At 42.1% G+C, this 13637-nt stretch overlaps 1 protein-coding gene across 3 annotated transcripts in view; it reads right to left on the bottom strand.

The window, feature by feature from the left end:
- Positions 1-8255, bottom strand: part of Bms1 (BMS1 ribosome biogenesis factor) — a 35506-nt gene extending 27251 nt beyond the window's left edge. Inside the window, exons 1-4 of one of the 3 annotated variants that reach the window (XM_013033759.1) lie at positions 8235-8255; positions 6909-7117; positions 5767-5957; positions 1949-2028 (exon numbers count right to left, since the gene is read on the bottom strand). In XM_013033759.1, coding sequence (XP_012889213.1) covers positions 1949-2028; positions 5767-5957; positions 6909-7084 — 447 coding nt within the window. In that variant the 5' untranslated portion in view covers positions 7085-7117; positions 8235-8255. Of the gene's footprint in view, positions 1-1948; positions 2029-5766; positions 5958-6908; positions 7118-7762; positions 7897-8234 lie in introns of those variants that run through there. The other 2 variants (XM_013033758.1, XM_013033762.1) reach the window with 2 other exon arrangements.
- Between the last annotated feature and the right edge of the window lie 5382 nt (positions 8256-13637).

Raw genomic sequence — 13637 nt, 5'->3', positions numbered from 1 at the left:
TATGTGGTGCTGAGGAATCGAACCCAAGGCCTCAGGCATGCAAGGCAAGTGCTCTACCACTGAGCCACCTTCCCAGCCCCACTTTTTACTTCTTAACCAGAAGAAGAAAGGAGGAAAAAAACACTAGCAGGAGTATTTTTTGAGTTTCTATATAGGACTAGGACTCATAATACCAAACTTACATGAATTTATCTTAACATGCTACGTAATTTATTAGAGTTTCTGCTTGAGAAGCTATGCCTCCTTCATCATGTAATAGTCAAAAATGGTTTGTGCTGAGTGCTGGTGGCTCACCCCTATAATTCTAGCTACTAAGGAGGCTGAGATCTGAAGATCATGATTCAAAGCCAGCCCTGACCAGAAAGTCTGTGAGACTCCTATCTCCAATAAACCACTAAGAGAACCAAAAGTGGCACTGTGGCTCAGCTGAGCTGAAGAGCTCAGGGACAGCACCCAGGCCCAGAGTTCAAGCCTCATGACTGACACTCCCATGGGGGGAAAAAATGGTTTGAGTCAGTGATTATCAATTCATTCATGACATCCTTCAACTTCAAAAAAAAATTTCCAGATGTCACAAAATTGAAGAAAATAGAGAAGAATGCTAATCTCCATTATGAAATAAGTAATACTCTGAGCTAGGCATTGGTGGCTCATACCTGTAATCCTAGCTACTCAGGAGGCTAAGCACTTAGGATTCACAAAGGCCAGGCAAGAAAGTCTGTGAGACTCCCTCTTAACATACTTGAAAAAAGCTGGAAGTGGAGGCGTGGCTCAAGTGGTAGAATATGAGTGAGAAAATCAAGCAAGAGCACAAGACCTTGATATCAAGCCCCAGTATGGGCTAAATAATACATATATAAAATAAGTAACCAAGGTATCTGCCACCCTGTCATGCTAGCTTTAAAGACAGGTAATAGATTATCAGAAATAATGAGTACTACTAGTTAGAAAATGCATTTGAGGCTACAAATCTTCCATATGCAAAATATACTATTTAGATCTTTCTTTTCCTTCCTTTTTTCCTTCCTTCCTTCCTTCTTTCCTTTCTCTCTCTCTCTGTCGTGGGGCTTGAATTCTGGGTGGGGCACTGTCCCTTAGCTCTTCAGGTCAAGGCTAGTGCTCTACCACTTGAGCTACAGCACTACTTCTGGCTTTCTGGTGGTTAATTGGAGGTAAGAGTCTCATGGACTTTCCTGCCTGGGTTGGCTTTGAACTGCCATCCTCAGATCTCTGTCTCCTGAGTAGCTAGGATTACAGGCATGAGCCACCAGCACCCAGCACTATTTAGATTTGCTACTGATAAACTGACCACTTCACTAGGACAAGCTATGTATTTAATTTCACCATTATTAAAATGAAAGTTCTAGAATCATTAAGAACAGGAGTTCACATCTCTCATCCCTAGATAGGGAGAGGAGCCACACATAGGAGGGTCATAGTCTAGGCTAGCCCAGGCAGAAAGCAAGACACTATCTAAAAATAACCAATGCAAGAAAGGTGACCAAGTGGCTAAAATGGTAGAAAGTACTCCTATCAAGTACAAGGCACTGATCCTTCCAATCATATCTAATGTAGCTTTCTTTTCATTATATTTCTCATTTCTTTCCTTGTTTTTGTGCTGGTACTAGGACTTGAACTCAGGGCCTGAGCATTGTTCCTTAACATTTTTGCTCAAGGCTAGTGTTCTGCCACAGGAGCCATAGATATATTTCCAACTTTTTGGTGGTTAATCAGAGGAAAAAGTCTCAAGGACTTTCCTGTCTAGGCTGGTTTTGAAAGGTGATCCTCAAACCTTAGCCTCCTGAGTAGTTAGTATTACAGGTAATATCTACCAGTACTTGGCTTCTCATTTCTGGACAATCACCAAAATTCCTTCAGAATAAAATTCAAACAGCCCATTATATTGTTGTTGTCTCCATTAAAAACCCAAATGCCCCTATTGACTTACCAGATCTGCTACTTTAGCCAGATCAATCATCATATTAATGTCACACCCACATTCAATAAAGGTGAGTCTGCGCTTCTTACCTATAAATGAAAAGATAAAGATTTTGCTTCTTAAAAGAACCTTACAAGACTGTCTATTAACTCTGACCATTTTAAAAGCATAGTCATTATAACACTATGTACATTTATTAGAAGTTAATTTTTACAGGAAAAAACTGGCAAACTAATGCAAATTTCATCTTGGTTTCCTTCATGGTTCTTTCATTAATACCAACTCTATCCTGATAAAGTATTAAAATAGGTAAACTTTCACTGGATGAGTGACCATGATGGCCTTGCTGTTTAGCAACAAGTCAACACTTTTATCTCTGCCAATTTCCATTTTCCACCATAGTTAACAGTATCCTTAAAACAGAAGGCTAGGCATCAATAGCTCATTCTTGTAATCCTAGCTACTCAGGAGTCTGAGATCTGAGGATCATGGTTTGAAGCCAGCCAGAGCAAGAAAATCCTTAAGACACTTATTTCCACTTAAGCACCAAAAAGCTACGAGTGAAACTGTGGCTCTCATACGGAGAGTGCTGGCCTGGAGGTTAAAAAAAACACAAATAATCTTCACAGAATAATTATTTCTGAATTATAATAAAAATAATCAATAAGGACATCCTAAAGACCTCAAGTCAGCTGTATTATTATTGTAATAATAAAGTTCAGATTCAACATTGCCTTTTTTTTTGGCGGGGGGGAGGGGGTTGGTAGTGGGGCCTGAGCTCTTCAGCTCAAGGCTAGCGCTCTACCACTTGAGCCACAATGCCACTTCTGGCTTTTTCTGCTTATATAGTGCTGAGGAATCAAACCCAGGGCCTCATGCATGCAAGGCAAGCACTCTAAACCACTGTCCCAGCCGACATTGCCATTTTTTGGACTTCTAATTTTCCCCCAAACTCATAAAGGTCACCATCACCAAAAGCAACATGTTTTTTATAGAAAAAGGAGCCCCAAGAATGTGGCTTTGAAGCTGGGAAGTTAGTGGATCTCATCTATAATCCTAGCAATTCGAGCGGCTGAGATGGGAAGGACAGAAGTTAAAGGACAGCCTAGAGAAAAGTCTGAGACCCTAGCTGGTCATGGTAGCATGCACCTGTCATCCTAGTTACAATCAGGAACCTAGAACAGGTAGACTGAGGTCTAGATGCTCACCTGGGCAGGAATCGAGACCCTATCTCAAAAATTACAAGTGCAAAAGTGGCTAGATTGTGGCTCAGTGATAGGAGTGCCTGAATTAAAACCCAGTACTGCACGGAAGAAAAAGAATGGCTTTAAGAAGACAAGTATGGAAGTGAACGACCTCTACAATGAAAACTTGGGAGGATTAACATCATGAAAAATGGCAATACTGCCAAAGGCTATCTACAAATTCAATGCAATACCTATCAGTATTTCAACCTCATTCTTCAATGAAATAGCAGCCCAGAAATTCATAGGGAACAATAAAAAATCCTGAATAGCAAAAACAATCCTTAGCAGACTGAACAGTGCTGGAAGAATATCAATGCCAAATTTCAAACTCTACTCCAAAGCCATAGTAATCAAAACAGCTTGGTACTGGCAACTGAAGACCCAGAAATGAACTCACAGACCTATACCCACCTAATCTTTGATAAGGGAGCTAAAAAAATAGAATGGAAGAGAGACAGCCTCTTAAATGGTGCTGGCAAAATTGGTTAAACACCTGCATCAGAATCAACTCCAAATGGACCAAAGACCTCAAAGTCAAAGCAGACACTCTGAAAACATTATAGGAAGGAATAGAAGAAACTCTAGGGCTCCTTGGCACAGACCAAAATTTTCTTAATAAAGACCCAGAAACACAACAAATCAAAGAAAGGTTGGACAAATGGGATTGCATGAAACTGCAGAGCTTCTGCATGGCTAAGGACATAGCTAGCAAGATCAACAGAAAGCCCACGGAGTGGGAGAGCTTTACTAGCCATATAACTGATAAGGGTCTCATATCTAAAATATACGCAGAACTCAAAAAATTAAATCCCCCCCAAAAGAAATCCTCAAAGAAACAACTGCCCCATAAATAAGTGGGCTAAAGATTTAAAGAGAACCTACTCTGAAGAGGAAATAAGAATGGCCAATAGACAAATTAAGAAAGGCTCAACTTCTCTAGCCATAAAAGAAATGCAATTCAAGACAACATCGAGATTCCACCTCACCCCAGTTAGAATGGCTATAATCAAGAAATCTAATAACAACAGATGCTGGAGGGGATGTGGCCAAAAGGGAACCCTACTGCATTGTTGGTGGGAGTGTAAACTTGTTTAACCACTTTGCAAAGCAGTATGGAAGCTCCTCAAAAGACTCCACAGAGTTCCCCTATGACCCAGCAATCCCACTTTTGGCCATTTACCCAAACGATCACAAACAAGGCTACCAGCACAACTATGTTTATTGCAGCATTATTCACCATAGCTAAGACATGGAACCAACCCAGATGCCCCTCAGTAGATGAATGGATCAAGAACATGTGGTATATATATATATAATGGAATTCAATGCCCCCATCAGGAAGAATGACATTGCCCCATTTGTTTGGAAATGGAAAGACTTGGAAAAAATTACATTAAGTGAAGTAAGCCAGGCCCAAAGAAACATAGGTCTCATGGTTTCCCATATTTGCAATAACTAGTCTATGTCTAGGACAAGCAGGAATGGTCAAAAGCTGTGTACATATGACCAGATAAGATGATGTTAAGCGAAATGAACCCCAAGATAGAGACACAAGTGGTTTTACCTTTCTTGTTGTTGTTTTTAATGTACTTATAATGTATCACGTGATATTTTTTGTTTCTTTTGTATGTTCTTCCCCCACAGTATAACCCATTTTCACTGTATTTGATTCCGGTGCCCTGAATCTAGTATATAAATTTTTCTAATTTGGGGAGGGGAAGGGAAATAACAAAATGCTGAAATAAGGATATAGGTTGACCCATTTTAACAATGAGATGTACAAGACACTATGTTGAAAATGAACTTTACAACTTCGGGGCGGGGGGGAAGAGTTGGAAAGGTGGGGAGGGAAGGAATGGTAGGGGAAAAAACAAAGGAGACTCAAGATGAAATGTACTCATTACCTTACTCATGTAACTGTAACCCCTCTGTATAGTATTTTTACAATAAAAAATATATACAGAAAAGACAGGTATGCAAGCAGGTACTACTTACTATCTGTTAAATAAAAGTGCCTAGGATGGTAAGCCCTATCTAAGCCTTTCCTCCTCCTTTTTTTTTTTTTTTTGGGGGGGGGGTCAGTCCTCCAGACCTAGGTACTGTACCTGAACTTTTTTTACTCAGGGCGAGGAATCTACCACTTGAGTCACAGCAACACTTACAACATTTTTATTTTTTTTAGTAGTTTATTGGAGATAAAGAGTCTCACACACTTTCCTGCCCAGGCTGGCTTCGAACCATGATCCTCAGATCTCAGATCTCCTAAGTAGCAAGGACTATAGGTGTAAGCAACTGGTGCCTAACTAAGCTTTTCCTTTCTATATCTATACACCTTTTCCCACCTGCCCAGTTGGCTAAAGCAGATGTAGAACTCTCTATATCTCTCTATATAGAGAGGTACAGACATAGATATAGCCACCATTTTCTCTAGGAACCTACCTCTTCGTGAACTTAGTAAAACAAAAGAGTGATGATACCATACATTATTACTTTAAGTTTCTGGTCAAAAAAAAGCAACAAAGATATATGTGTTCTTCAGGCAAAATCTATCAGGAGAGTTCCATGTCAGCACCTGCTCACCTGACACAATTGTCACAGGGCCTCTGATCTCTGTCAGCTTCTGTCTGGTGAAATTCCGGATGAGGCACTGTATCAAAGTACTCTTTCCAACTTTTGGGGGCCCCATCACCACTACCACAATGGGTGGGGGCTCCAGGGGTGTTCGATCAACCACTGGAATGTGATGCTTTTTTGTTTTTAAATCCTGAGTCCTATTTATTTTAAAAAAAGATTAAGATCACATTCAAAATAAAGAACAGCTGATATTCAGATATAAGTAACTGGTGAATTATTAACATTAATTTCTGACCCCAAACCAAATAACTGTTCTTTAGTAATGAAATAACAGATAAAAGACAGGTAAAAGTTACTCAGTAAATCTGACTACTTTGTGTTGATTTTAATAGTTTAAAAGAAAAAGAGAAAACAAATAAGAGTAAAATCTTTTGAGATAAATTCGGTTTTCTCACGATGTAGTTGAGAATGAGATTTATTTTTATAAAAAGGTTTGTATCAGTACTTAGTTTTAACTCAGGGCCTGGGCTCTGAAACTTATTTGCTCAAGGTTAGTGATCTACTTCTTGAGCCACAGTTCCACTTCTGGCTTTTTGCTGGTTCACTGAAGAGTTTCCTGGATTTCCCTGCCCTGGCGTGGCTTGAATTGTGATCCTCATACCATACCTTAAGCCTCCCAAGTAGCTAGGATTACAGGCTGTGAATCAATGAGTTTGAGTCAGATTTCTTATTCCTAAGATTATAGGGAGAATTTAATTCAGTAACATTTAAAAGTGCTCTGCTGGCTATATAGTAGACTTCTAAATACAGCCTTCTTAATACTATTACAGTTCAACATTTCCTATTACAATGGTATGAAAGACATAGAGGAAAAAAGAAACATTTATTACCATAGAGACTAAAGTTCAGGAATTCATCTTACAAATTATATTCTAAAAATTCTTTTCTTTTGGACTAAAAATAAAGCAACCAATGGGCAGATGCTGGAGGCAAAATAGCTCCCATGAGAAAGCCTTCTGAGACATTAGTAAAAGCCATAAGGAACTGATGTCCTGAATTATCCATGAAGCCCAAAGTCTGCAGTAAGTGGCTCCTACCATATAAGAAATAATAAAATGTAAGAACCATCAGAGTCTAGCCATTCATACCTGTGAAAGGATCGAGCCATACGCACAGCAGACTGAACTGCAAAAGCTTTAGGGTTCCTTTTCCGAGCATCTTGTTCATCTCCAAGTTGGAGATCCTGCAGATGGCGTTTCTTTTTCTTCTCAGCCTTGGGTCCACTGTGTTTCTTCCTATGCTTCTTCTGATCCTTAGTCTCCATGGTTACTGTTTATCAACTCACAAATATTCCAATCTGCGTGTAATAGGGTGGGAAGGTGAGGAACAGTACTTAACCATCAAGGGGCACTATTTAATTCAGTACTATTTGTACAGTAGCCACTGGCTACTGAGAAGCTCAAATATACTTAGGGAAACGGACTATCACTTGATCCACAGCTACACTAAGGCTTCATGCTGTTTATAAGTCTCATAGAATTACCTGTCCCGGATGGCTTCCAACGATTCTCAGATCGTAGCCTTCTGATCACAGAAGTGAGCCACCGGCATAAAGATGTTTTGCAGTACTATTTTTTAAACTGAGACTATAACTTATGGCCACTACACTAAACGAATGGTGTCCTAAGTTAAACTTTAATCGAAATTTCATCGCCATCCATCAATCTCCTGTGCTTCGACAGAGATATTCCCTAACAGAGAAGTACATTTTGTCCTACTTTTGCTCTCCCCTTTTCCCTCTCGGAAAGCGCACACACAGACACAATCTGGAACGGACAGCTCTGTAGAAGGCCCAGGTCGCCTGCCCAGAGATGATCTCTCCAGCCACTTGCCTCTCGGCTCCGGCGCCAGGCCGGGCTTCACTCTGCCACAACCCTTCAGGCAGCGAGCACGTCAGCCAATGAGGGGCTGAGCTTCCGGGAGGACAGCGGGAGGACCTTACCACGCACAGCTTCCTCTCGGAGCCCCCAAAGCCTGCCGTCGTCTCCCAGAACCCGCGGCGGTTACCCGGTTCACAACTGCTACCCGTAGAGCCCGCATGGACACCGCCGGAAACGGAAGCCCATTACACACGCGGCCCGCCGGTGAGAAACAAGAGACAGACGAAAAGGACTTCCGGGAGGACGAGTTTGAGAGCAGAACCGGAAGGAAGGCATCTAGGGAATGAGTGCGGCGCTGGAGAGGAGCTGCCCGGGAAGCCCCGCCCTCCTGAAGCCCCGCCTTTGAGGCGGAAGCCCCGCCCCTTCCCTTCCTCAAGTCGGGACGGGCGTTCAGCCTACAGGCAGTTGGTACTCCTGTGCCGCCGGCCCTCTCCAGGCTAGTCTCCGCCGAAAGCCAGGCTGTTGATGCAGCCTGTCGCCGGTTATAGCTGGAAGTGAGTGCATTTAGTCCTAGTCATGTTCGAGTCTCCGTACCTGTCTCCTCCGAAAGGCCGATTCGCCACAGTCTACACGCGCGTCTTCGCAGACGGCGACGTCCGGAGCGCTCCTGGGTCATTAGGGTTCTAGTGTGCGCATGCGCGCACCTTCCTGACTCCAGGAACGTGCTTTGCCATTTGAGCCGCACCTCCACTTCTGGCTTTTTGGCAGTTAATTGGAGATGAGAGTCTCACGGACTTTGCTGCCTGGGCTGGCTTGGAACTGCGGTCCTCAGATCTCGACCTCCAGTAGCAGCTAGAATTGCAGGTGTGACACCCGCAGGTGGCTGGCTTTACCTGGGTTTCTACGTAATGCTTTGGTCAATGCAGGACCACTATGGATGGGGTGTACGAGGTTTTACGTTTCCAGTGTTTTCCGCCCTTGTAAGCGGGGCGCCCATCTGGTTCATCGTGGGGCCTGGGTCTCTAACATTGCAGCTTGCCGAATCCTATATGACATGACTCAGACCAGGAGTCAGTAGGGGCTATTCTTTGGATGTAGTGGAAACCAGCCACTGTGTGCTGGCTAGTTCTCCGAATGGCCTTAGACTCTCAGTTCTATAAAATGTTCTTGAGTGTACGATCCTGAGAAAGGAGGAACTAGCAGAAATGGCCAGACATCTCTTCCTGTTCTCCCTATGAGAAGGATGCCCTGCAAAGTGTTATCCCAATGAGTCAAATTGCCCCGGAGTCTAAAAGCCTGGTGGGAGAGCTGTTTTCCAGAGTGTCTGTCTCAGTTGTGGTTCAAGTGGGGCTTTACAGACGAGGGTGTCCACCGCGTGGGCCACTTTCCTAAGCCTTGGTTTTCAGTGGCCCTTGCTTCCTCAACGTTGGCCCCTCACCCATGTATTGTCTAACTAAACTCTTAGTCTTGTATCACTTAACACAGGTCTATGTTACAAATAATTTGATTTTAACATTATGTAAGCATCTTGTGTGTAGGTGTGCGTATGTGTACTAAGCCTTGAACTCTTTGTTTTTTCACTCAAAGCTGGAGCTCAACCACTTGAGCAACTTTTATATCTAGCTTTTTGGTGGTTAATTGAAGATAAGAGTCTCTGGGATTTCTCTTCCTAGAGTAGCTTTGTACTGGGATACTCAAATCTCAGCTTTCTAAGTAGCTAGGATTACAGGCATGATACACTGGTGTTCAGCTCTAATGATAGTCTTTTTTGTGTGTATGTGCCAGTCCCAAGGCTTAAACTTAGGGCCTGGATACTGTACTTGAGCTCATTCTTTTTTACTTAGGGCTACAGCTCCACCACTTGAGCCACAGTTCCACTTACAGCTCTTTTGGTAGTTAATTGGAGATAGAGTCTCTAACTTTACTATCTGGGATGCCTTTGAACTGCAATCCTCAGATCTCAACCTCCTGAGTAGCTAGGATTACACAAACCTGAGCTACCCATCCCTAATTACAAAATCTTTATGTGAATTATCCTTGTTTAGACATCAAGGCCAAGACTTAATATTTTTTACCATATTTCTAATTTTTAAAACAAATTCATGTAAGATTCCAATAAAGTATAAATTTTTAAAATTATAATGTATATTTATGTATATTATATATATATACATGTATTATATATATATATATATACATATATATTACAAGGTACAAAGTTATTTAGGAGAGCACCAATGGGTTTGAAGACCATTCACCTGTCAAATGCCAGATTTATTCTCCCAGTCTGGCTTGCTGGTAAGGCCACCAGCATGAGGAGCACCAGTCCTAGTCTGCCTAGAGAAGTCTGACCATGTCATGGATGCCAGCTTATCACTTTCTACTTGTCATGGCTCCAAGCTCATCTAAGGTCCATGTCTGAAGGAATGTGAGTAGAGATCCACAAGAGCTAGGTGTTATTATCCTCCTTTGGGACTTGAGTATATAGAACTCTGAACTCCCTACTTCTTTGAGGATTTGGGCTTTCTTAGAAAGGCGGGTAAAAGGTGAATTTTGACCTGTGCTATTGGAAGCAAGTGAGAGACCTGCTCTAACAGATGAATTATTCTCCTCCCCATTTTGTAGATGCAGAAAACAAGCTCCAAGAGAAACATGTGTCCCAACTGTAGACTCCAGATGTGGGAGGGCTGATAATATAGTTTCTAACCTCCTTAGGTATTGGAAGGGAGGCTTGGACTCTGTGTGTGTGTGTGTGTGTGCACATGCACTGGTCCAGAGGATTAAACATGGGGCTGGGCACTGTCCCTGGGCTTTTTTGCTCAGGCTAGCACTTTTACCACTTGAGCCACACCTCCACTTCAGGTTTTTTTAGAGATGAGTCTCACAGACTTTCCTGCCAAGGCTGGCTTCAAACCTCCTGAGTAGCAAGTATTACAAGAGTGAGCCACTTGTGCCCAGCTTGAGGGGACTACCCTCTCTGAGGGCCAGAGGTATAGCTCTTTGTCAGAAGTCTTCTCCAGTATGTGTGAGGTCCTGAAATGTAAGGTCACAAAGGTCAGCTGGGAAAAGGAAGCCTGCACAGATAAAAGGAGGAGGCTGAGTGTGAGTGCCCAGGGATGAAGTGGCAGATGAAGAGACAGGAAATACAGTGTGATAATCAAGTCTTCTTGAGAAAGGGATACTAAGGAATGTGCAAGATGGGTACAGTTGCAGTCTACAAATTAGGAACAGAAAGCAGAGATGGTTGACTAGGGATAATTGTGGGTGGACCTCACAGATGTTATGGTTCTATGTCAGGGACATTCTGGCTGGAAAGTGCCAGGGTGCACTAGAATAAGGGAGGGCAAGTTCAACACAGAAAAGAGGACCCCAATCTCAAGACCAGGCTGTTGGGGAGTTGAAAAAAAGGTCTAGGTATAAATTTATAACCCAACAGTTCCCATTCTGTTTTTGTACACTAGTGAACCAGAGGATATCCTAGCTGTTTGTGTGTGGTTTAGTATGTGGGAACAAGAATTTCTTTGATTAGAATGTAGACCGATGGGGTTGGGGGGGGTAGATGGGAAGGGATGGGAAGAGGAAACAGAGGAGGAGGCAACATTTCTTGTTAAGAAATGTACTCATTACCTTGCCCATGTAATTGTAACTCCTCTGTACGGTATTTTCACAATAGAAAAAAAAGAATGTAGACCAACACAAAATATTGATGTACATTAAAGATGAGTAGGGTGTTCATGCAACTCTTTTTAATTGTGAAAATACTGTACAGAGGAGTTACAATTACATGGACAAGATAATGAGTACATTTCTTATCAAGCATTGTAGCCTCCTCCTTTGTTTCCCCTTCCCATCCTCCACCCCCCACCCCCGCCCAATCATGCAACGCTTATCTGTCTCTCTGCTTCTCTCTTTCCCCCCCCTCCACTCCCCACTTCCTCCAAATAGCCACTTTGCTCTTCTCTCAATGTGGCCTCCTCTATCTGTCAGACAACTTTGCCTATTATAAATTGTATTAATAGCACTTATTACCATTTACTTGGTAATTTTTTGGTGCCAGTATTGAGGCTTGAACTCAAGACCTGGGTGCTTTCACTTAGCCTTGTCATGCAAGACAACCACATCTCAATTTCCAGCTTTTTGTTGGTTAATTGGAGGTGAGAGTCTTATGGACTTTCCTGCCCAGGCTGGCTTTAAAACCTCCATCCTCAGATCTCAGCTTCCTGAGTAGTGAGGATTACAGGCTTGAGCTGTACAATTATGGGCTTGGCACCCAAAGACCCTGGATAGTAGATTTCAGTGCAAGTGAATTTCTTGACATCAGAGCTGGCACAAAAACTATACCAAATATATGATAACTCCCCCAATCAAAGTACTCTAGAATGAGTTCTTACTGGCCTAATTTGGAACACATACCTGGAGCAATACTAAGACTGGCCAGTAAAAGACTACTCTTTGATCACAGAGACAGATTCCACTATTAGAAAAATGTTGAAAAGTTACACTGAGCAAACAAAAGTAACAGCCATAAAATTTTCTAAGTACATAGTAATATGGCCACATCAAGAGAAAGGTAAATTAGCCAAGTGCTGGTGTCTACACCGGCAATCCTAGCTACTTAGGAGACTGAGATCTGAGGATCATCGTTTGAAGCCAGCCCAGACAGGAAAAAATGAGACTCTTTTATCTCCAATTAATCACCAAAAAGACTTGAGCTGTAGCTCAAGTAGTAGAGTGCAAGCCTTGAGCAAAAAAAAACTCAGGGACAGTGCCTGCCCTGAGTTTAAGCCCGAGGACTGGCACGAAAGGAAGGAAAGAAGGAAGCAACGAAGGAAGCAAGCAACAAAGGGAGAAGAGAGAGGAAGGGAGGGAGGAAAGAAGGGAGAGAGGAAGGAAGGAAGGAAGGGAGGGAGGGAGTGAAGGAAGGAAAAGAGAAAAGAGAAAGAAAAAGAAAGAGGGAAAAGGAAAGAAAGAAAAGGAAAGGAAGGAAGGAAGGAAAGAAAGAAAGGTAAATTTGTTCAACACTGCATAGTCACCTGGAAGTTTATTTGGAAGAACATTGAGCTCATCTCACACCATATATAAGGAACACCACATAGCTACATATGAATAATGAAATTTATCATCTGTTGCATACAGGCCAAAGGAGAGATTTGTCTATCTACAGACAAAGTTCCAAAGAGAATCTGCTTATGCCAAGATGAAAGCACAATGAAGTGGGAACACTTAGCTTCCAACTAGTAATATCTTTATTTCTATTACTGCGCCTTTTACATAGGAATTTACAGAAATTAAAAGCACCATACTGGCTTATGCTACATTTTTGTCTGTGCAGACTCCCCTCCACCCTTCTGTGCCCACCTGGGCTCACCTGTAGATATCTCTGGCTGGGTTTTTCAAAGGAAGGTTCTAGCAATGTGTGCCATAATTCTGCTAGGTTGATGGTGTCTGCTTCAGGATATCAGCTCTTGCTAGAATCTGATAATGCTGTCTCCATCTTCATCCCTTGAGGATTCAACATGGAAATGGTTTCCTATAGGTACCACTTTTGAGGTGTTTCAATATTATTTCTTCTTAGTCCATACCACTGTAATATGTTTGCCATTAAAATTTTTGTACTACATTTTCATCAGAGAAACCAATGGCTTATTTTTTTTTAATCATCCTGAGAGGGACTTACGAAAAGAAATTCATTTCCCAAATCACTATATGTAGTACTTAGAAAAGTGTTCCTCTGTATCAGCTGAAATTCTTCCAGCTGTTAAGTGTCACACAGGCCTAAGAATAAACAAGGAACAGTTACTATCACAGTCAGGACAAAGTCCCAGAATGGAAGAGTTACAGAGTTGAGCAGCTCAGTGACATGTCTGGGCCAGCTTTTTCCCCTCACAAATTTTCATCTTCCGAACCCAGATTATAAACCTGTATCACAGACATGGAAAAGTCCAGAAGATGTCTCTTACATCTTACCATGTCATGACAATATTTCAACACTGATGT

This window comes from Dipodomys ordii, unplaced genomic scaffold (assembly GCF_000151885.1).
Source record: "Dipodomys ordii isolate 6190 unplaced genomic scaffold, Dord_2.0 Scaffold176, whole genome shotgun sequence".
Classification (NCBI taxonomy): Eukaryota; Metazoa; Chordata; class Mammalia; order Rodentia; family Heteromyidae; genus Dipodomys; species Dipodomys ordii.
Note: the sequence above shows the minus strand (reverse complement) of the source record. Positions and strands in the feature narration are given on the sequence as shown.